Here is a 24004-nt window from a genome sequence, read left to right as displayed (position 1 = left end):
GTGCCTGCGTTCGCTGCGCCTCCTCGTCTTCGCCGTCTTCTCGGCCGCCGCGAGCAACTGGCTGTAAGTCGGGCCGGGGCCGGGCGGGGCGGGGCGGGGCAGGCCCCGGGGGCAGCGGCCGGTGCCAGGCGGCGCGGGGCAGCGGGCGCGGGGGCGCCCGGCAGGTGTCTCGGCCGCCGGACGGGAGGCTCGCTCGCTCTGCTGCGGCCGCCACTGCCCGAGCCTCCCTCTGACGACCCCGGGTCCCCTCCTGCTGGGGTCCGGTCCGCACCCACAGGCGGCCCGGGGTGCTCGAGGGCGCAAGGGGTGCAAGCGCGGGGCGGTTGCCCGGGAGGCGTCCTGGGCGCCGAGCACAGCCCAGCGGGACTGACAGGTCGCCGAGGAAGCCCATTGCAGGGAAGGGTTCCGGGACATAATAGCAGGTTAATCCGGAGAAGTCCGGGATCGAGCTCCCCGCGCCCGAGCTGCGCCGCGCTGCGGGCTGGGCTGGAGGCGTGCAGGGACCTGTTTCTGCATGGGGGGCGGGAACGGGGGATAGGAGGGAAGGGACGGGGACGCCGGGCCTCCGAGAGACCGCACTGGCGCTGGTCAGGCCTCGGTTTTCCCTGGGGCGGGAAGAAACTCCGTCCAGACCTTAAAGAGGGCAACAGCCCCCCACCCGCCTGCGTCTCGCCTGAGGAGATCGGGGTGGAAACCGCTGGTGACCTGTCTGTTTCTCCTTGACTGGGTCTGTGCTCAGAGGGCTTCCTGGTCAGGGGCAGAGGTTCGCTAGGAGGAGGCAGGCTAAAGCGGGGGTGGGAGGAGAGCTAAAGGGATGAGCTGCAGTGGGTGGGTGAACAGGGAGCGAGAGGACCCTTCCTTCATCCCCCTGGGTGATGGTTCCCCATGCCCCAGGCTTAACCCTGGCCCCAATCCCTCCTGCCCAGAGCTCTGCCGCCATCCGCTGTGGGCAGCCAGTGGGGAGCCAGGCTCCAATATTGATCTGAAAAGCATGGGGTGGGAAGGGGGATCGCCAACAGTGTAGCTGGGGTTTCCATGGAGACAGGGAGAGAGGAAAAAATTCTCTGTGCATCAAGACCAAAGAACAAATATCTCCCATGAAATTGCCCAGAGTGTCCAATGGCTGTTGCTATGAGGTCATTGTGGCCAGCCGGGGCCCTTCAGGCTGGAAGGGGTGTGTGTTCGTTGGGGTCAGAGCCACCCAGGGCTTGGGGGACAGAGGTGATGTGGAATTCTCCCAGCTGTTCTAGGAGCGAGTGACTCCAAGGCAGCCTGAAGTGGCCGCGGAGCTTTTGTTTTTCTTGGAGCCTTAATTTGATTAACACTTCAGGAGCGGTGGTAGAGCGTACAGAAACCAGGATACCTCCACCTCCTCCCACTGCCCCCTGCAGGCCACCCCCCTGAGTGGGGCCTGAGTGGCAGAGCTGAGGAGGGGAGCTGGTTTGGACTTGGGGGAACCTGGGGTCCCTGGAGCTGACTGTTGCAAGCGTGGGCTCAGAGCCGGGGTCTCCAAAACAGGGCTGAGCATGAGGAAGACCAAGAACTGAGTCTTCCCTGCCCAGCACCTGGAAAGCTGCAAAGAAGCAGGGGCGAAAGTGGCGATCAAAGTGTCTGACGCAGGCCTTAGGGAAGACAGTGACATCTGCAGTGGAAAAGTCTTTCAAGAGCATCTAGTCTTCTGGCTCATTTTATGGATGAGGAAACTGAGGCCCGGGGAGGGGAAACTATTTGCCCAAAACTCAGAGCTGAGAACTGAACTCAGGTGTTCTGACTCCCAGGCAGTGACACTATACTCCCTTCCCTAAAACCATCCCAGAGTTGGGACCCACTTTTAGCCATGTCCAAGCCCAGAGTCCCAGCCAGGAAGGCAGCCTCAGCTTGCAAACCGTGGGGAATTCCAGCAGCTCCTTCTCGTGCCTGCGCCGCAGGGGGTGGGTGAGGAGGGGCGGCCTGGAGGGAGAAGAGAGGTTGGCAAACCTGTTCTCTGCAACAGCGATGGTTCAGGTTGCCACGAAGCAGGTCTCTGGATGACCCAGCTCACTCCTGCTCCACCCCCAGCTTCCAGCCAAGGGTCTCTCTGCTCAACCTAAGGCAAGAGGAGCGAGGGGCTTCCCAGGACCCCACAAACCCGAGAGGCTGTGATGGAGACTCCGGGCACATGCCAAGGGTGGGTGTCGTATTTATCCACCTCCATCCAACCTCCAGATGGCCAGGGACAAGCCAGCTCTGGGGGAAATAGATGTCACAGCCTGGCCTCCGAGGAGCCTGGGGTCTCGGTAGAAAGACAGGATAAGGAGCAAGAGCACACATAGGCGGGACAGGGCGCATGCCCCGTCAGCCGGAGCAGTCACAGAGAGGACTTGGCCTGGAGGTTGTAGAACCGTGACAATAACAATTATTATCACAACTCCCACTGTACTGCCTAAATCCTGACAACATTTAAATCCCATTTTACAGATATAAGATTAGGGAGCAGAGAGGTAATTGCCCAGAGTCTGACCCAGAAGCTGCCTCTGGAAGGAAAAGCTCTGGGCAGGCAGATGTCCACTCAGGTGTGGCAGCTGGTGCTGTGTCTTCTCAAGTGTGAGGCGCGCCGGATGCCTGGCCCCAAGAGGATGGCTGGCCACACTTGCCAAGGGGCAAGGCCCGGGTGCCACTCTCCTGCCACTACCTGGAGTTGGGCTTCAGTCCAGGCTGGCTCGGATGGCCGGCTGCAAGAGGCCAGTGCTGTCTGTTGTCTTAGAAGGGCGGGTGGCCTGGCGGGGAGGCCAGGTGTCCCACTGCGTGCAGCTGTTAAGCAGGACAGAGCCTGGAGCTGAGAGGGCTGCCTGAGGCCTGGGCAACTCCAGAGAAGCTGGAAGCTGTTGATTAGACTCTCATCTGGCACCAGGCGCCAGTTGACAGCTTGTGGCAGCTCCCACCACTGAAGGAGGGCTGGATGGATGAAAATTGTCCCTCCATGGAAGCCTAGACTCTGCCCTCAAGGGGGCTGCCCTGCCACGGACCTGGACTCAGAAATGTGTCTGAATGTTCCCCCCAGCACTGAAACTGTGCTGGGAGTCAGGAGACCTGGGTTCCAGTCCCAGCTCTATGTCACATGCTGGGTGGCCTTGGGAGGGCCTTTTCCTCCCGCTGGGCCACAGTCCTCAGCAGATTATTCTGAACCCCGGGTGGAAGTACTGAGAAGAATTAGGGAATAGACAAGCTAAGGTTTCATTATTGTGGATTTCCCAGAGAAAGGCAAAGGTGTGCTGAGCTGGGGCTCTAGCAGAAGCCGACTAGGCAAGGGACAGGAGCAGCCCTTGCTACACTCAAAGGCAGGCCAGCAGAGTAGCTAACAACTGGCTCTCTGAGACAGATAGCCCTGAGACCCATCCCAGCTTTGCCACTGCCCAGCTGAGTGACCTCAGACAGGTTACTTAACCTCTCTGAGCCTCAGGTTCCTCATCTGTAAAATGGTACCCATTGGTGCAAATGGCACGCAGTGGTGGCTGGGAGGAAAGAGCGAGCCTGTGAATGTAGCATGCTGGCACGGTGCCAGGCACACTGCTGGAAATGGGGGCTGTGGCAGCTGCTAGAAGCAAGCGCTGCTGTCAGTGAGCTGTGGGGTCGTGTCCCTGTTTATAGCAATGATGGAGAGAACGGGCCTCCAGGCTGCTGCTCCCAAGCCCTGTTTATCCCAAACTGTCCTGCCCAGATCCTGTGATCTTACACAGGTAGGGACCTAGGCTGCCACCTCCCTGCTCACAAGAGCCCACAGAGCCTGGAGAACCTCGCCTGGCTCACCGGCCAACCCTGCTGGCCACAGGAGGTGCTGAAAGCACCCTTCAGTGCCATGGGGGAGGCGAAGGTGGCATCACACGCCGTACTGGCTCTGAGTCCCCACAGGTGTGTGTCTTCGGGCCAAGCTCCCGTGTGCCTGCTCGCCCAGCGGGGGTTTTTAACTCCCTTGGTCGTGGGTGGAGTACGGCCTGGCACTCAGCACACAACTCCCTGGGGCAGCGGTGGGGCAGAGCCAGCCCAGATGTGCAGTGCTAGCCCCACAGGTAAAGGTGTGGCCCATCTCCCCCAGGAATCGTCCCCCTGGTCCCTGGCTTAAAAGGATCCCTTTTAAAAGGATCCCTCCCTTCCAAATAGTAAAAACCTGTCTCTGCGTGCTCCTCCCATGGCTCTGGGCCGCGAATGGCAATCACTCGCCCACCCACAGCACTTCACAGTTCGCACCAGGACTTCTCCACCCCTGCGCCACTGATGGTTGGGGCTGGGTAATCCTTTGTTAGGGGGCTTTCCTGTGCATTGTAGGACATTTAGCAGCATCCCTCGCCTCTACCTACCAAATGCCAGTAGCATCCCCCACCAGGTGACAGCCAAAAATGTCTGTGGACATTGCCACATGTCCCCTGGGTGCAAAAATCACCTCCTACCCCCACTGAGAATCAATGTTTTACAAACATCTTTCACGCCCATTATCCTGCTTGAACCACACAATCCCCTCCCCCCACCACCACCACCATCTTTCAGAAGAGAGGAGTGTCTATAGTTTCAGGTCACTTCAGAGGCCCAGAGGTACAGGGACTTCCCCAAGGTCATTCTGCAAGTCAGAAGCAGGACTTGAACTTGAATTGCTGTCATGTCCAAATCTCATGATTTTCATCCCCTGCCCAGAGAACCATTTCATGGCATGTATCTTGTAGTCCGGTGGAGTGGTTTCTTTACTGCTTCTACAAAGTTATAAACATCTGGAGGCCGAGGCTGTGGCATAAACACCTCCGAATATCCTCACAGTGCCTGGCACATGCCGGCCGTGTAGCAGGTGCTCGGTCAATATTTGATGGATGAACGAAAGACAGGCTTGTTCACTCCAGAGGGTTCTAAGCTGTCAAATGGTAGCCCATCTTCAAAGACCTGGAGTAGGAGGAGGCTCCGCTCCACTGCCCTGAGGCACAGGTGATACTGAAAGGTGCACCAGTGGCTGTCAGGAAGTGTGGCTGTCACCCGCAGATCTGCTGCTCTGCCCCTCCTCGGCTAGGACAGAGCCTCAGAGCCGGGCTGAGCATTCCTCACCACCCCGACTCCCCCCTGCTGTGCCCCAGGACCAGGCTCTGCCCGAGGGGTTTGCCCAGGCAGCAGTCACGACCCAGCTGTCTGCTATGGTTTGACTTTCTTCCCTCAACCCTGGATTAGGAATTGAGCAACTCAGCAAGCATCTGACAAGACAGTGCTCCCCAAACCTGTTGAAACTCGCCCAACTCCAGCCCTGTGGGTGCAATTGGAAAGCCGAGTGTTTGCACCAAGCCTCTTCCTTTCATTCCTCCCTCTGGGAAGAGGGGCTTGGGCTGAGCCAACAGGGCACAGATTGGCCAGGGAGCCCGGGGCGGGGGTGGCAGCCGCCTGCCATGGCCCCTCCGGTCACCCCTCCGCTGCAGCGGGCTTGCAAGAGCTGCCGCTGGTTCGCTCGGCAAGCCCAGCTGGAAGGCAGAGCCGCAACCCCGTGGTTGCTCTCCAGATTTCCACAGGGGTTGCCAGGTTTTATCTCTTGAGTCTCGAACTGCATCTTCTGTGATTCAGCCAAACTCGGGAAGGCTCGCTCCCTGCGGTGACCCCACCAGCTCCCTGTCCCCCATCCAAACCTCTCCTCACTGCCCCATCTCCTGGCAAACTGAAACCAAACTGTTTTAAAAGTTCCCTGACGAGTCAGAACCCCAGCAGCGGAGGGGACCTGGTCTGAGAAGAGAGCAGCAGGGAGGTGGGTGGAAGGAGGGAGGGATGTGTCCTCAGAGAAAAGAAGCCTCCTGCCAGCTCACATGGATCTTTGGGGAGGCCTGTTAGGACAGCAGGGACTCAAGGTGCCTCTTTCCTGGGGTGCCTCTGAATGGTCCCTTTAGACCCTACTTCTCTGTTCACACGCAAGCCCTGCGATCGCAGAAACTCTTCCCCCAGGGCTGGAGACAGCAGAGTATTCCCTCCTGAGTCAGGGACCCCCAGCTGTCCTGGCATCTGGGGCTTCAGGACATCAGAGTGAGGGGGGTTCTCCGGGATTATCAGCTTCAACCCCCTCCCTGGGACACTGAGCCTCCACGCAGGGGAGTGGCTGGGATGCCCCATGCGAACATGCCGAGGTCTTAGCACACTTAGGGCAACATGGCACATGGTGGTAGAACCAAACTACGTCCCAGGTCTCCTGACAGTCCTCCCAGAACCTTCCCTGCAGCAGACGGCAGCAGCCCTGCAGCCCTGTGCCGCTAGCCAGTCGTTCTCTGCTGGGGGCATGAGCAAGGGAGGAACCAAGGTTTCCCACCTGCTCTGGTTGGGGTGCAGCTGGGGGTTCACCCACGGGCTTTCCAGGATCGGGCCTCTGGAAGGGATCCGCCAGGGCCGAGGAACTCACTGGAAACCTGGAACCACAGAGCCTCACTCCAGGAAGCCAGCGCTGGCTCTGGACAGCTCGGCTGGGGTTTCACCGTCGCTCCCGGCTCCCCACCCCCAGGTTCCCTCAGCTGAGCTGGGAGGACGGTTCAATGGTTCAGTGGCCACGGGGCAGGAAAAGCTCTCTGGGGACAAGGATCGGGTGGGTCTTTGCAAAGGAAAGCTCTCTGCTGGCAAAGTAGGGGGCAAGGTGAGGTCAGGAGGTGCCTTAAATTTGACACCCACTCAACCCCCACGACTGCACCTGCCTCAGGGAGAGGAGGAGAGTCCTCACCTCCTGGCACAGCGCTGGGGCCATTCAAGCTCAGGTCGAGGTGGCCCTGAGTCGGCCACCAGCTCCCTGGGAACAAATGCAGAGAGACGGGAAATGGGAGTGGGGGCTCCCAAACAGGAAGTGAGGGACACGGAGACCCTCAGGAGTGAAATGTAGGGGGCTGGGGCACAGGATATGGGAAGAAATAGAAAATGGGAAACGAAAAGACAGAAAATGGGAGTGCTGAGGCTTCTGGGGATGGGGGTGAAGGGGCTGGGGGTCCCCGGAGACAGGAAGGGGGGAAAGAGAGCCCCAAGGAGCAGGAGTCAGGGTGTGGGCTCCAGAGGAGGCCATGGTTTCTCTCCAACTGGGGAAATGCACTTGGGTTCAAGAGAACTTGACCAGGGCATTGAGAGCCTGAGGACCATGCTAAGGCTGGGAAGAAGGACGGTGAAGGCAGCGCCCCCCCGACCCCTGAATACCTGGCAGGGCCAGGACCCACCATGAGTGTCTCCAAAGCCAGCCCCTCCTCACCCGCCGCCCCTCCGTGGGTTTCAGGCCAGGGACAGCAACACCTTCCATGGCTCTGACAGCTACAGAGACCACAGGCCCCGACACTATCCAGGCAGCCACATGACCACCGAGACACCCCCCCCAGCACCCCTGACTCCTGAAAGCAGCCCAGACAGCCTCGCTGTAGTTCAGAAAAGACTCGGGCTCTAGAAAGACCATCCAGGGAAGAATTGGGCCATCTCCTCAGGTCTTTGGAGCCTCACCAATCAGTTCCAGGCTTAGGAAACAGAATGACCTGCTTTCAAATCCTGACCACCCTACAGGCTGCATGACCTCAAAGACACACCTCACTGAGCCTCAGTTTCCTTATCTGTAAAATGGAGGGGAGAATACCTGCCCGGCCAACCCTGCGTTGTTGCAATAAGGACATACTGAGACATGCGACTATTGCTTGAATGGCACAGGCGACGGGGGACGATAAGGTCCCCTGCTGCTGGTCAGCTACCGTTCCCACACATGGTTTCCAAGTCCCCGGGCACACCTGGGCTTGTCCTGGATGCCATTGTCCCTGCTGTTCTCACCGCAGTGTCCCCAGCTCTTGATCTCCCAGCAGTACCAGCCCCTCCACCCCACCTCCCACACCAGAGCCCTCACGGCGTCCGACTGACAGGCCGGAATCACCAGGAAACACCTTCTCTAACTCCGCGAACTGTCTGGAGACTGTCGACCATCTGCAGTCAGCATAGCCGCTGAAGCTACCCGCTGTTCTCGACAGGAGGATGTCCCACCTCTCCGGTGTGCTCAGCTGTAAAAAACGTTGGGAACCGCGGTCTAAGAGGGCTGGGAGAGCCACGCAAAAGCAAAACGAATGAACAGAACCCAGCGTTGGTCTGGTCCGGGGTCCAGGAGAGGGTGCAGCTCGAGGGACTACAGAGCGGCCTTGAGAAGAAGGTGGAGATGACAACAACGATGGCAGCTGTCTTAATAATGATGTAATATAGCAATTCTGCAACAAGAAGAGCATCTACCACGTGCACATTTAATTCACTTAATCCTCCCTAGGTGAGAACTGCTAGTCTCCCCATTCTATAGATGAACACACTGAGGCTCAAAGGTGTCCCCTCACTTGCTTCAAGTAACACAGAGGTGGGCTTCCAACCCAGTCTGCCGGTGTCCCCAGTCCCTACCATGCCCAAGGACAGGGGTCTCTGAGGCGGGGGCTCAATGGGGGAGAGGAAAGCAGGACACTAAGACTACAGTTATAGACACATTCAAAGGCCTGAAACCAGGTGTGGTAAGGATCTTGGGGGACAGGTACCCCTCCCACCAACCCCATGCCCCTAAGGACACAGTCCCGGAGGGGTTTGTGGTCACCTTTCTTCCCCCCAGCCCGCATCTCCCAAGGCAGCTCTGTATCCAGCAGACGCTTCGTTTCCTTCCGGCTCCCCCTCCCGCCCACTTGGCCTCCTTCCTCCCTGGTATCGCAGGCACGACCGCTCCTGAGGAGGCTCTAAATGCGGCCCGGGCAGGCAGGGAGGCCACAGGGCGGGGGCAGAGAGGCCTGGGCTGGCGTCCCAGCCCCCACCTGGACACCCGCGGGGCCAGGCCCCACGACACTGATCTGCTCGGCCTCCCAAACGCTCCAGCTATTTCCCGTCCCCTCTCCTCCTGACGCGCAGAGCAGGAGCCGAGAGGAGTGGCAGAGGTGCGGATTTTCCTCTAGGAATTTGTCTATTTTTTTAAAAAAGCAAGCAAACCTGGGAAAGCTTGGGACAAGCCCAGCTAATTTTAGTTTCTAATGAAAACAGCAGGTGGCTGAGAGGATCTGATCTCCCTGGCAGGGCCAGGGCCCTCCAGCCTTGCGGGCTGCAGGCACGGGCCGGGCTCGGGGAGGGCCTCCTGGGAGGAGCCCGAAGGACCTGCAGCCCCCGTTTGAGAAGATCAGGGCACGAGCTGGCTGGCAGTGGCAGCAGGGGCTGGTGGGGTAACTTGATCGATGGCATGGCCATGGCTAGAGTCCTGGGTGGCTGGGGCAGCAGGTGGCAAATCGCTAAGCCTGTGCTCAGCAGTGGCAGGAAGAAGCCTAAACTGGGGCAGTGCGGCCGGTCAGGAGAAGAAGCAGGATGGTCGAGGCCCTCCAAAGGCCGGGTCCGGCCCACCCGTCATGCCCTGGCTCTCTGTCACCCCCAGGAATGGCTTGTGCAATTGACACATGAGCCTGGCCCAGCCCGAGGGTCAGCGAATAGCACCCGTGTCTCTGGGGAAAAAGTTGAGCCACGCTACGGTGCTGGGGGGCGATTCCTGAGGCGTCCAGGACCGGTCGGGCCTCGTCCCAGCAGGTCTCCAAGCCCCTGGCTGACCAACAGACAAGGCGGCCCCCACTCCCCTCCCTCACCCCGGCTTCCCTGCCCTGAGCACTGTGCTGGAGGTGAGCAGCGGGGACCTCAGCAGGACAGAGCCCTCCATCCATGCCGGGAGCATTTACTGAACACCTCCACATCGTGCCCTGTGCGAGGCACCAAGGAGGCCGTCGGCCAGATGTGACACCGAGGGTAGCGTCAACCCCCTGCCCTGTTTGCAGGGCAGGCCGTGGATCTGCCGAGTTCGGGGGAAGAGAGCTGAGACAAAGGTGGGCTGCACTGCTGCTCGCCACTCGCTGGCTGTGGGACCTCAGGCACGTCGCTCCACTTCTGCAGGCCTCAGCCTGCTCATCTGTGAAGTGGCCAGGCGCTGCCTGGGTACCCAGGACAAGCAAGCAGCAACCGTGCGGGCAAGGCCTGCGATGCCTGTGTCCCTAACTCTCCCCTGCTCTGGCACCCAGCCCTCCTCGGGCAAGCCCCCGGGGTCTGGGGGAGCAGGGGCATGGGTGGGGCCGGGCCGCGTGCGCACGGACGGGGACAGCTGTCGTGCCAGATGAAGGCAGGGGCGGGGGGTGGGCACTGGTGCCAGCGGAAGAGGTTGCTCAGCTCCTTCCTGGAAGCTGGCCCAGTGACTCACGGCCACAGCAGTCCAGCAGCTCACCCTAAGCCCCTGCGACTGTCATTCAGCCTGGCTTCCCCCGCTCTGCTCTGCGCCTAGGGCCGGGGCAGGCGGCTCTCCTGGTCCATCTCGCTCCTTGTTCAATGGCAGGGGCCCCATCCACCAGGCTGGCCACCCCCCAGCCCCAGCGGAAGGAAGACCCCCAACTCTGACAGTGGGAAAGGCCAAACAGACCCTCCAGTTTGTTGTACCCATGAGGACACAGGCCCAAGGTCACGGTGGGTGGGGGGTTAGCCAGGCCCCTCAGCCTGCTCCCCCTGCCTGGAGGTCCCCTGAACGCCTCCCTTCACCAGAGGACAGGGCCCAGTACAGCCAGACCTGGCCCCCTGGCCAGAGGCAGAGGGAACAGAGGTCCAGTTGGGGACAGGCCGGCTCTGTGCCTCACGTCCCATAGGGAATGGGATCCCCCACTCTCCCCCGAGAGGCCAAGCCCAGGTCTGTGCAGGAAAGGATCCAACATTCGTTTCAACCCCTTCCCCCCCACTGAGGGACGCCTGTGGCCACCTGAGTGAGGACCTGGCCCACCGCCAGTAGCCTGGCTCTTGGCGCCCCCTGCAGGCCAAGAGCGACAGGTGGGGCTGGCTCCATGGGCGACCCCTTCCCAGGAGGGCTGAGGAGCCGGGTGGGCACCCTCCCTCTCTAGGGGCAGCCTCCCCTGCCCCTCAGCCACCTCCCACCCTTGTCTCCCCCCAGGAGGCTCAGGCTCGCGGGCAGGACACTGCCAGACTCTGTGCATCCCTGGACAGGACCCGGTGGGGAGGAAAGGGAGGGACAGCGAGGCCCTGGGGAGAAAAGGAGCACAGCGGGCTGGGGGAAGCAGGTTGGATGGCCCCGGCCTGAGACCGCCCACCTCCCACTTGCCCACCCGTGCTGCCAGGGAAGGGAGAGGTCCTCACAGTTACCTGGCACCTGGGACGTGCCCGGCCGAGAGCCAGATGCATCCCCCCAGCGAATCACGTCTGTTCCTCACAGCAGCCCCCTGGGGTGGGAACCATCGCCCCACTTACAGATGGGGAAGGCCAGCGCAGGCCCCTCCGCCGGGGACAAGGGACCGTCTCTGGGGGCTGATGGGGCTGCTGCCGCAGGGAGGAGGGCAGCGGCCCAGAGTCACAGCGCCCCGGGGCTAAAGGAAACATCACCAATCTCTCCCGGCCACCGCCAGCCTGGCGTCCCAGCTGCGCCGGGAGCGTTAAAAGCTCTGATGCCCACCAAGCCCGCCTGGAGTGGGGCCCAGGCACCTTTGCTTTCCACAAACCCCACAGACGTTTCCAATGCACAGCAAGATTTGAGACCCATCGCTCTGGCCCTCCCTGTGCCTGACACATGGAACCCGGCTGCTGCTTGCACACCAACGGGGGGAGGCGGGGGGCGGGGGGGAGCAGGCGGCCACCCTCTGCACCCCGCCCGGCATCCTTGGGTTGAACCAACCCAACTCCCGGCAACTTCTGCCCATGGCATCAACGCTAGTCCTTGAGCCACACAAAGAATATCATCTCTACCAACGGCTGTGAAGTCAGGCAAAACCAGGTTCAAATCCTGCTCCACCTCCCTGGCCGTGTGGCCTTGCTCATAAGGCAAATTACCAGTCTGTGCCTCAGTTTCCTTTTCTTTAAAATGGGGGTTCCTTGGCTTGCTGAAGGATTAAATGCAATAATGTCCTTAGCCCAGTCGTAAGTTCCATAAAAGTTAGCCATTCTTATTATCTTCGTCAGAAAAATCTCCCATATTTTAATAGGACTTCCTATGTACTTTTCCATTTGGTCACCATCATTCATTCCTTCATTCAGCAAACAAGCGGTGACTTCCTGCCCCCCCTGGCGCAGGCCCGCGTCAGACCGTCTTCCACGCAGAGCCCTTCGCCTCTGAACCCAGTGCCTCCACTTAGAACCAGCCGTACCTTCCCCGTGTTACAGATGAGGAAACCGAGGCCCAGAGAGTGGTGACCTTCCCCGCGTCCTTTCTCAGACGAGAAGTGTGTGCAGCCTCCCTTGTGAGATGCGACAGCTGCTTCGCCGCACCCCCAGACAGCCCCTGCCCTTGGAAGACCCAGTATGCCGAGAGAGCCCCCGGGGGAGGCGTGGCGGGCTGCAGAGTGCAGGGCAGCAGGACACTGGCTCTCTTTGTGCAGAGCCCCAGACCTGTGTGGCGGAGGCTGGACGTAGAGCCAGGGCCGGAGCTTCCTCCTGGGCCTTAGTGTGCTCACCTGTAAAATGAGGGGTCTGGACCGTACCGCCTGTTGGGGAGCTCTCCTTAAGGGTGAGTCTCTGCACTCTGTAGCTCCCCCGAGAACCTGGAAGGCAGTCCCAGGCAGCCCCACCCAAGAGGTGACCAGATGCGTCTCCCACTGACAGACCGGAAAGAGTCAGCACCAAGCTCTGCTCCGGGTCAGGCTAGGCACCCTCGGCCCGGCCAGGGATGTCGATGGGAGGGTGGGTCAGTTGAGGGGCCGTGGCTAGAGCACAAGCCTCTGGGTCATCCAGACCTGGCTCCAATCCAGATATGCCCTTAAGAGCTGGGCGACCTTGAGCCAGTCACTTCGCCTCTCTGAACACTATCTGGCACTTAGTAAGTGCTCAGCGAATGTGAGTTCTCCTCCCTTGAGAGGGGACCGCCTTTCCCCTGCTCTGCTCCCACCCCATGAGCACTTTTACATCTTGCTCCAGGCTCCCTGACCTCCCGGCCCAGATCACAGAGCGTCTGTCCTTAGATGGCTAAGAGCCTGCCTGGGGCCCTTGAATGCCGCCAAGGGGGACAGGCAGGAGGAAGGCCCATGGATTTGGAGGATTTTGAAGTTTGGCTCTGGCACTTGCTATCTGTGTCACCTCGGGCATGCCACTCTCCTGGCCTTCGTTTTGGAATCCATAGAATGGGCGTAAAGATGATCCCCTCATGGATGTGGGCTGAGGATGCAGCAGGACGGAGTGCAGCCACCACGCACGGCACTCAGGAGGCGATCGATGAACAGTAGCGCTCTCTCCTGTCCTCCACCGAGGTGGAAACACTTACCGCCCCTTCTCCCACGTGTGCCTGGTCCCTGCACGTAAATTCCCTCATTTAGATCGTGGCCCCAACAATAACCTTGTGAGGGGCAACCTCATCAGGGTGTGAAAACACAAGGGTCAGAGCGGAGCACGTGACACACCCCCACCCCCGCCACCACCCACGTCCTGACGATCCCCTGCCCCCCCAGTCCCACCTCCAAAATGCCGCAGCCATGACGCTGGTCTCCACCTGGTGGTCCTAGGACGTGGCTGACAGTGAGGATCTTGGCCCTGCAGCCAGAGGGTGGACTGAGGTCCCTGGGGCTCCTGCCCCGGGGAGGAGGTTGGGGGGTTGGGAGAGAGGCCCTGGGCAGACAGCAGGTCCAGCCTCCCAGCCTCCCTGTCCTCGACTGAGAACAGTCGGGGCCCACAGCCAGGTCTGGGGCGATGTCCGGGGCACAGGCACTGGTGCAGGGGCCACCAGGGCAGGGAGGGACCCTCTAGGGGCTCCGTCAGCTCCTCTCCCACTGCTGCTGCCTGCTTTGCCTGACCTGAGATGGAGGCTTTTTGTGGAAGACTGTCCTTCCACGCCCTTGGTCCCCCCAGAACAGGTGAGGAGGGCCTCTCACTGCATCCAGACGGCAGCCAGGACCAGTCACTGGGACAAGTCAGCTCCCAGAGGCCCAGCCTGGGGCCAGGGCCTGGGCAGAGGGCGGGGTGGGCTCTGCATAGCGTTCCACCCCTCTCCCCAGGTACCTGGCCAAGCTGTCATCGGTGGGGAGCATCTCGGAGGAGGAGACCTGCGAGAAGCTCAAGGGCCTGATCCAGAGGCAGGTGCAGATGTGCAAGCGGAACCTGGAGGTCATGGACTCCGTGCGCCGCGGCGCCCAGCTGGCCATCGAGGAGTGCCAGTACCAGTTCCGGAACCGGCGCTGGAACTGCTCCACGCTCGACTCCCTGCCTGTCTTCGGCAAAGTGGTGACGCAAGGTGAGGGACAGGCCTGGGGGAGCTGTGTGGGGAGGGCCCGTCCCAGGGAAACAAGATGCTGGTGAGTGGCCGGACTGTTCTGAGTGATTCCTGATGCAAACACAGCACAGGGCCCGAGCGAGGGCATAAAAGAGTGCAGAGTGCCGGAGATGCCGGGCTGGGACGGGGGACCGAGGCTGGGACAGATGCTCCTCCAGGCAGGAGGAGGGTCTGGGACGGGGAGGCTGCTCTGTGCTCGTGCAGCATTGTCAGTGCTGGTCCCACGGGAGTGCGAGCAGGAGCCACCATCCTCTTCGGACGAAGGAAGAAACTGAGGCTTGGGCAGGGGCAGGGCTGAGTTGCCCAAGGCTCCTGAGAGGGAGAGAAGCAGAGGCAGGATTCAGACTGGGGCTCCAGCCCCCCAGCCTAGTGCTCCTTCCACCTTAGCGCTCAGCCTCGTACCTGAGCCCCTCTCGTTCCCTCGTGCACCTGACCAACCACATGGAGCACCTGCAGCGCGGCCGGCCCTGAGATCCAGGCAGGGACAGCACCCAGCTCCGGCCCTCTTGGGCTCCGTGTCCAGTGGGGAGACAGACAGGTAAACCACCGCAGCACGGCAGGAGTGGTGGCTTGCACACCTGTGGCACTAAGTCTGGGCCGGACACTGTGTTAAGTGTTTTAAGCAACAATAACTCATCCGGCCCCTTGAGACGGGCCTCTATACTGCAAATGAAGAAACCGCGGCCATAGAGGTTAGGTAACTCGCTCAGGGTCACAGAACTAGGAAGTGGCAGAGCCAGGACTTGCGCCCAAGCAATCCTGCTCTTACCCACAATGAGGAAACGCCGTGACAGAGGGGACAGTGGAGTCTGGGGGAGCACAAAGTGGGCACCTCCCTGGCCAGGGCTGGGTGCTAGGGAAGGCTTTCCCGAGGAGGCAGGCCCTCCACTGAGACCGGGACACGAGAAGGCATTAAGCCAAAGGAAGGTGGCCCAGGGCACGGACAGTGCTCTGTAGAACCAGAAGGCTCCTCCAGAGGCCACCGGCCACGCCCCTGCCCTCAAGGAAGTGCTCTAACCCGGCTGCCTCTGTTTCTACTTTCTGAGCATAGAACTGACACTTCTGAGCCACCAACAGTCAGCAGGGCCCTTTCACTTGATCAGGCAGCAGGAAGGGGTTGCCGGGGCCAACCTTTGTCTTGGCACCTAGGGTCCTGGACGGCCAGGGCTGCTGGGCTTGTGGCAAACCATTTGGATATTGTTGGAAACCAACTGTGATAGAAATTTGGAAGCCATTCTCCTGGGAGCGGGCGGAGGCCAAAAAGGCATGGTCACACTTGGCATTGCTGAACGTCGTTGCTGCCCTAGAAAAGCATCAGAGACGCGGCGTGCAGCCTGGCAGTGAGGATCTCCTGGGATGGTGGTACCACTGCCAACGGCCCAGGGCCAGCCTCAGATAGCACACAGTGGGCGTTCGGAGAGTGTCTTTGGGCTGGATTGGTGGGTGAACCAGCGAGGTTTCACACGCCAGGCCTGTCTCTCACACACACAGCCCCGCCTTTGCACATGCTATTTCCTCTACCCCAAACCTGCAAGCCCTTTCTTGAGGGCTCAGCAGTCCCCTCCTCCAGGAAGCCTTCCCAGCTCTTCCCTCTGGAAGGGAGGGATTCCTTTGTTTTGCCAGTTTTTGTTTTGATATAATTTCAAAGTTATGGAAAAGTTGCAAAAGTAGTACAAGGAGCTCCTACATCCTCTTTACTAGATTCACCAACGGTTTTCATTTGCAACCGTTTGCCTTATTATTCTCTATTTATACAGAGATCTAGAGATGTAGATGCACACACAGTTTTGTCCAAACCGTTTGTGTTCATACTGCTGCTGTCACACCTTTTAGACCGAAATGTGACGTCTCCCCCACACCCCACTCCCCCATCGCTAAGTCTTGAGCCCTTCGAAGGCAAGAGTGAGGGCTCATTGACCTGTTTCCCGGCACGTGGCAGAGCTGCATGGAGGAGACGGTCAGCTGATGTCATCTAATGACACGAAGCAGGTCGGGGCGAGGACTCAAAGAGGCAATGCTGGCCTGAAGCCAGCGCGGGTCTTCTGGACCCGTCGAGAAGTGCCTTCCTCACCTGGGGAGCAGCAGCCAAGGAGGCGACCCAGCCCTGGCTCAGCAAGTTCTGGGGGACACTGAGAATCCTACCAGGCCCGGGTGGAACCTGCTCTGGGCTAAAGTCTGAGTGGCGTGGTCAAGTGTCCCGTCCCCTGGGGCCGAGTCACGGGGCCCTGAGACCAGGCCAGTCACGCCGGCAGACCTCGGTCGTGTTTGCAGGGGGAGTCTGAGCTCTTCCCGCTCACCCAATTCCTCCCCTTCGTATTTTCGGTTTTCTTCCCTAGTAAAATTCCTCTTGTAAACTCTTAGTTTGATTGCACTGAGCAAGAGGAAAAGGCGCGTGTCCGTCCCAGGGCTGAGAACACAGTGCCGCTCTCAGAAAGTCCGGGGTGGGTTGATGGGGGCACGTGGGGCAAGCACGACTTTGGGCAAGTGACTTCTCACCTCTGAGCTGTGGTGTCCTGACCTGCCAATGACACCGCACTCGTGCTTATCTCCTGGGTTGTCATGAAGATCCGGTGACTTATGTGTGGGAAGCACTTCGTGTAGACCCCGACCTGAGAAGGGCACCCACTGTCACCAGCTGCTGTCATGTGCACAGCCTGTGCAGGCGGGCCTCCCCCACACTCCCGGCTCTCAGGATTGGGGGGCTGGGCCGGTGCCCGCATGCGTGCGCTGCCGGGCTGGGATCACGGCCTCAGGTGTGGAGCAGGACAGAGCTAACAGGTCCCACCCAGGGTCCAGGCCATTCTTAGAGAAGAAAGGAGCCCCATTTGCTGAGGTCCTGTTGTCGTCCCGCGTGACATCATCCTCACGCCAACGCTGTGAGTTGCAGTGCCGTCCTCTGGGCCACAGCTGAGAGAGGAGGCTCAGCAAGCAGAGGGCAACACACCGCATCCTGGGCTGCGCTCCTGGCTGTGCGACCCGGGGCAAGGCCCATGTCATCTCTGTGTGCTTCTTCCTGTAAAATGGGGACAATCCCAGGACCTGCCTCCTAGGACTGCAAGGATTCGGAGAGACAATGACTCTCTGAAGGGCTAAGTGGGCCCACAGGGCTCGGGCGGGGGCATCGCCCCAGGCCTCACTGCCTCCAACCCTGCGCTCCCCCTGCTGGCAAGCAGCACAGGCCGCCCCAGGTGCTGGCCTCCTAAGGCAAGACGGACGGTGAAACGATGATGAACAAGGAGGCCAGTGTGTAATTTAGGGCCAAACTGTGTGCTCCAGGCTGAACATCTACCAGAAATTTGGTAAAGGTGGCGTCCGGGGCAGCTGGGAATGCAGGAGGTGGCAGTTCTCGGCTGAGCCAGAGTCCAGGGCCAGATGCAGGACGGCCTCTGTCTGTTTTAGTCACTGCTTCCTCGCCCGGAACAGCACCCACACCTGTGGGCAACCGATAACTATCTGGATGGGAGGGAGGCCAGAGCCTGGTGACGGCGTGCCGGGGGCACGGGCCTGAGCGGGGTCGGGAGGGAGGGAAGGCGATAAAATCCCTCCTGCTCTCTTCCCCCTGCAGACAACTCCGGGCTTCCTCCTGACGATCGCGCCTCCTTCTGTGACCTTGAGCGAGTCCCTGTCCCAGAGAGGGGACTTGATGAGCCCCGAGGCCCCATCGGGCTCTGACTGCCGTGGTTGGGAGGCCGCGTGGTACGCTGGCCACGTGGCGCCGTAGCGAAGTGAGGGTTCAAACCCAGGCCCGTCTGTCCGCCCCCCACGTGTCCAAACCACCCAGGGCGCCTCACTGACTGCGGCACCAGGCTGGACTTAGGAAGTAAATGCCCTTCAGTCCTGGGCGGCGCCTCACTAAAACCCCTGTTCTCACCTTTATCCTCAATATTGGCATCGTGTTGACCCAAGGAGGGTCAACCTTCTCCCCGGCCAGGCTTTTGATGCCATTAGATGTGATCTGAGCAGGAGGGGACCCCAGAGACACTTTCAGACTGGGAGTTTCTGGAGGCTGCAGGGGCCAAAGAAAGTTCACGATGGGGGGAGGGGACGTGGAGAGGCGCGAGGTCTGGGCTGCCGGGTAGCATTACCACCCCCGTGTTAGAGTTGGGGACACAAGACTCGGAGAGGAAGGTCATACCACTAGTGAGAATCGAACACAGACTTGTCTGGTTCCAAAGCCTTTATTCCTCCCTACATTGTCTCTTAAGTCCAAAGAGCTTCCTGGAGGTGGTTTCAAGAAAAGGTGGGCGTCTGTAGATCCAAGGAGAGAAAGGGAAACTGAAAAGGCAGCTGTGGAAGGGAGAGGCTGGAAGATGGGGAAGGTTTTTCTGGGAGACGGTGCCTGTCCACCCCTCTCCCCCAGGACACCCACCCCGGTGCCCAGGAGGTCACCATGCCCAAGGCTTCCTTGCCAGCCCAGCTCAGCTTCAGCTGCTTCTCCTCCAAACACCCTTCCTGCCCAATGTCCTTCCTTCCAACATCTGGGAGACACATCGCACGTGATGTGCTCCGAAGAGCACGGGCCGGGCCTTGAGTCAGACAGGCCTCGGTTCCAGTCCTCGCCTGGCCATTCACTGCCTGAGGGACCCTGGGCAAGCCACTGAGCCCGACTTTTTCTTCTGCAGAGCAGAGCTGTACACACCTGATTGCTATGGTTGCCAGGACAGCTTATGGGAAGGCCCAGGCACACAGTAGGCCCTCAAAAAGAGTAGCTGTTATGGATGAACAGGACAGCTGTGAATCCCCAACCCCAGGCAGCCTTGGAAAAGATGGCATTGAGGCCGGACCCAGAGGGCATGCAGGATTTAGACCGGTGGAGTTAGAGAACAGGGCTGCTCTGGGAAGAAATAGCAGGAAGCAAGGAGCTGGGTGTGGGAAAGGGCAAACGGCTGTATGGAAAAGGAAGAAGGTTGCAGGGCAGTCGCTGGCACTTTAGAGTCCTGCCTTGCCCTGGCCCAGGAAAACACAAGGTGAAGATTGCCTTCCTCCTATAGCTGGAACAGACAAAGCCCCTGACCAGGGAGCAGGATCAGGGGCAGGATCCGCCACCTTGCTGGGGAACTGCCTGCCACTACACTCCCAGGCACACCACAGTTCTTTCTCCATGTCTGAGTGGCCCCTGGGGAGAGCAGGCCCAAGCAGGCACAAATAGGCAGGGCTCCAGCCTGGGCACCTGGGAAGAGGTGAGTGGCTGGGAAGGGCCACGGCACTATAGTCAAAGAGCTGGGACCCAGGGCCAGTTAGACAAGGCTGGAGGAGCCACTGGCGTAGCTTTAGGGGCACAGAGGCGTGCCCACACCTTCCAGGACCTCTGGGGCCTCCTGTGCTGAGCACAGAGGCCAACTGCTCACCAATCCCCATTGAAGAACCCACAGAGGCCAAGCACCGTGGCTCACGCCTATAATCCCAGCATTTTGGAAAACTGAGGCAGGAGGATCACTTGAGGCCAGGAGTTCAAGACCAGCCTGGGCAACATAGCAAGACCTCATCTCTACAAAAAATTTTTAAAAATTAGCTGAGTATGATAGCATGAGCCAGTAGTCCCAGCTACTGGGGAGGCTGAGGCAGGAAGATCATTTGAGCCCAGGAGTTTGAGGCCAGCCTGGGCAACATAGTAAGACCCCATCTATAAAAAAATAATAAAAATTAGCCAGGCATGGTGGTGCACACCTGTAGTCCCAGCTATTTGGGAGGCTGAGGCAGGAAGATCACTTGAGCCCAGCAGTGTGAGGTTGCAGTGAGCCGTGATGATGCCACTGCACTCTAGCCTGGGCAACAGAGTAAGACCTTGTCTCTTAAAGAAAAGAGAAAGAAAGAAAGAACTGGGCTTGTGATATTTGGGGTAGACCTAAGGATGCCCTTCTTGGCTTGTCATGGGAGGTGGGAGTTCGCCTGCATCACCTGCATGTGTGTGCCCAGGGCTCAGGGACTCCGTGAGGCAGAAGAGTGTCCAGGTTGAGAGCTCTGGGGCCAGACTGCCTGAGTTCAACCTCTGGCTCCCCCACTTCCAGGCTGGGCGTGTTGGATAAGTTGCTTCACCACTCAGTGCCTCAGTTGCCTCATCTGTCTAAGGAAGATGAAAAGTATCCACCTCATGGCGTTATTGTGACAGGTATATAAACGAATATATGTAAAGTGCTCAGGCAGTGCCCAGCCTGTAGTAAGCTCTCTGTAAGCTTTAGCTCTTGTTATTATTATCTTCCTTCCACAATCTCTTCCTTCAGGCCCTCTCCCAAGCTGAGAAAACCAGTGTCGTGCTCCCCTGAGGCCAGGGCAGAGGGACCTGGAGTCTTGGTGGATGGCTGTTCCCAGGGGGCCCTGCACCCAAGGGACCCCCAGTACTCAGTGGGGATCAGCCTGGCGCTGGGGTCGGGCCGGGCGCCGTGAGAGCCCAGAGCAGCAGAGGAGGGACCACACGGGCCCAAGCTGAGGCTGCCACCACTCCCATCTGCCCTATCTCCTGCTTTGACTTCCCTTCCCCCTTGGTCTTTGGGGCAAAGATTTGTGCTGGTTCAGGCCTGGAAATACCAGAAATACCAGAAACTGAAGTCGTCTCTCTTTGGGCGGCCACAGCATAAAACCAACCAACATGATCCTGCTATTAACCTCGATTAACTTGGATAAGATTCCATCTCAGGCTGTCGAGGCTCCATTGCTCCAGCCAAGCCCCCCAACGCTGGCCCAAAATGGCCAAGCCGGGGCAAAGAGTGGGCAGTGGAGAGTGGGCAGTGGGCGGTATCCCCAGCTCAAAGGCCGAACTAAGAACAGGGCGTCCCGAGTGGTCGGGACGGAGCCGCCTTCCACCCCGGTGCTCGGCTTCTGCTGCCTCTGTCCACAGACACGGGCACAGAGGAGGTGATTGTTTCCATCTGACCACGGTGACTGCTCCCCGGGGCAGCCGAGAGCACAGGCCTGGGTGTCGCAGAGGTAATTGCCAACCACGGGCCCAAAGCCTGCCCCCTCCACTCCTGCGGACACAGACGCTCCGGTGAGAGACAGAAGGACAGTCACAGCACACAGAGGCCCTCACAGGGCCGGGAGAGGATCAGGGCCTGCTGTCTGGTCGCACACCCAACCAGCCGCGCGCTGCGCTCACACACACCCCCACCCCAGAAAGAGTGCACAACAGCTACACCCCGAGGCACAGTTCCTAGGAGGATAAAAACATCCATTCAGGCAGGGGACGAGGGCCAGAGGGCCGCACCAAAACAGAAAGGCCCAGGTAGAGGTGGACAGGCCTGTGCTTAAGGCCTGGTTGTCGCTTCCTGGCTGGGAGACGGGGACAGATCCCTTCCCCCCACAGCCCGCATTTCACCCTGTGTGAAAGAGGACGGAGAAAGCCCCAGTCAGCCAGAGCAGGGGTAAGTGGTGGGAGTCAAACGGAAAGAAGATGTTTTCGAAAGCAGGCCCAGCCTCCGAGGAAGCGCCGGGGCAGGACCATGAGGTGGGGACCCGTCAGAGCCCAGTGGGGCGGCGGGGAACAGGCCAAAAGAGGAACCCAGCCCCGAGTGCACGGTCCAGCTCCGCAGTCTCGGCCAGTCGGCTCACCGCTTCAAGACCGTCGGGTCGCCCATAAAATGCGGCGACCATCACTATCATCCGGAAAGGGTGGAGAACAGTATCCCACAGGAGCTGGGAGTGCAGGCGCTGACCCAGACTACGGTCTCAGCCACGTCCTGTGTGACCTCGGACAAGCCGCCTAACCTCTCTGTAAATGGGCATAATAACGGCATTCGCCTCACGGGGTGGTCGTGAGGATGACATATCGGCGCGTGCGAAGAGCGTGAGAGCGCCGGTGCAGAGGAAGTGGCTGTAGCTCGCTCCCTCTGCGGCCCCAGCACAGGGGGCCCAGGGGCCCTCCTCCTGCAAAGGAGGGTGCAGGGGGGAGCCCTGGGACCCAGCCCTGCCCTCCCTCTGCCTCCCACAGGGACTCGGGAGGCGGCCTTCGTGTACGCCATCTCTTCGGCAGGTGTGGCCTTCGCGGTGACGCGGGCATGCAGCAGTGGGGAGCTGGACAAGTGCGGCTGTGACCGGACAGTACACGGGGTCAGCCCGCAGGGTAGGTGCGGGGGTGGGGTCAGAGCGGGAGGGCAGGCGGGGGCCCTGGCCCTCACTCACCCGCGGCCCTCCCTGTGCCCCCCGCCCCAGGCTTCCAGTGGTCGGGATGCTCAGACAACATCGCCTACGGCGTGGCCTTCTCTCAGTCGTTTGTGGACGTGCGGGAGAGAAGCAAGGGGGCCTCCTCCAGCCGGGCCCTCATGAACCTCCACAACAACGAGGCCGGCAGAAAGGTAGTGTGCTCCTGCCATCGTGCGGGCAGGACGGCATGGCAGGGCCCCGCAGCACCCCCCACCACACAGCCACCCGAAACTAGTTTGTTCAGGCTCTCTCCAGCACCAGCCACCTTCTGCAGGCCGGCGGGGTCCAGGACGGGCTGGGTGGGGGACAGACAGGCGGGCAGGTGTTACACAACAGCGTGCATGGCCCCGTACATACATACATACGTCTGTGTGTCCATCCCTGTCACACACACACACGCCCCAAACGAGTAGCAGAGCTGGGTTTGAACTCTTTCGTGTGCCTGTGACACCACCGGCCTTCTCGACGCCCACCCCCGAGGTTCCGTCTGAGATTCATGCAGCGTCCTCCCCATCACACCACCTGTCACTGTTCCATGGGACGCCGCCCCTAGTGTCTCTCCTCCAATAACGCCAAGTGCCCGAAGCGCAGGGACGGTATCTTGTTCATCTGTCCCCAACACTGCTCACCAGCCCAGCATGGCAGCATACAGTAGGTGCTTAATACAGAGGAAGCAGGTGGGTACATCTGACTCGGCGGTGCCAGCCCCGGGGCCCTGATCCTGTGGGCCCCGTCCGCGCTCCCGTCAGCCACCAGGCCCCTCCCCGGCCGCCACCGCCGCGTCCTCACGGCCCCTCTCCGCTGCCCTCTCCCACAGGCCATCCTGACACACATGCGGGTGGAGTGCAAGTGCCACGGGGTGTCGGGCTCCTGCGAGGTGAAGACGTGCTGGCGAGCCGTGCCGCCCTTCCGCCAGGTGGGCCACGCGCTGAAGGAGAAGTTCGACGGTGCCACTGAGGTGGAGCCGCGCCGTGTGGGCTCCTCCAGGGCGCTGGTGCCGCGCAACGCACAGTTCAAGCCACACACGGATGAGGACCTGGTGTACCTGGAGCCCAGCCCAGACTTCTGCGAGCAGGACACGCGCAGCGGCGTGCTGGGCACGAGGGGCCGCACGTGCAACAAGACGTCCAAGGCCATCGACGGCTGCGAGCTGCTGTGCTGTGGCCGTGGCTTCCACACGGCACAGGTGGAGCTGGCCGAACGCTGCAGCTGCAAGTTCCACTGGTGCTGCTTCGTCAAGTGTCGCCAGTGCCAGCGGCTCGTGGAGCTGCACACGTGCCGGTGACTGCCCGCCCGGCCCGGCGCCCGGCAGCCACCTCGCGGCCCAGGGAAGGCCGATAATTTAAACATTCTCCCACCACCTACCCCAAGAGATACTGGTTGTATTTTTTGTTTTGGTTTGGTTTTTGGGTCCTCATGTTATTTATTGCCAAAACCAGGCAGACGACCCCAAGGGCACCAACTGGAGCCTCCCCAAAGCCTGGGCCTTTGTGGCTGCCACTGACCAAAGGGACCCGGCTCATGCCTCTGGCTGTCCACATGTGGCTGCCACTGACCACTCAGATGTTATCCGTGTCCACTTTTCTACTTGCAGACTTAGGTGGGTAATGAGGAGTATTAGAGGTGGCC

At 60.2% G+C, this 24004-nt stretch overlaps 1 protein-coding gene across 1 annotated transcript; it reads left to right on the top strand.

The window, feature by feature from the left end:
- The first annotated feature begins 6 nt into the window (after window positions 1–6).
- Window positions 7–23739, top strand: WNT4 (wingless-type MMTV integration site family, member 4). The gene is made up of 5 exons (XM_012650880.1): window positions 7–63; window positions 13965–14200; window positions 22164–22295; window positions 22385–22527; window positions 23193–23739. Exons 2-5 carry the CDS (start codon window positions 14053–14055, stop codon window positions 23658–23660), a joined length of 891 nt encoding a protein of 296 aa, XP_012506334.1. The 5' UTR covers window positions 7–63; window positions 13965–14052; the 3' UTR covers window positions 23661–23739.
- Window positions 23740–24004: the final 265 nt, after the last annotated feature.

This window comes from Propithecus coquereli, unplaced genomic scaffold, assembly GCF_000956105.1.
Source record: "Propithecus coquereli isolate 6110/MARCELLA unplaced genomic scaffold, Pcoq_1.0 Scaffold341, whole genome shotgun sequence".
NCBI classification, from domain to species: Eukaryota; Metazoa; Chordata; class Mammalia; order Primates; family Indriidae; genus Propithecus; species Propithecus coquereli.
The sequence above is the reverse complement of the archived record's forward strand: the minus strand, read 5'-3'. Positions and strand labels throughout refer to the sequence as shown.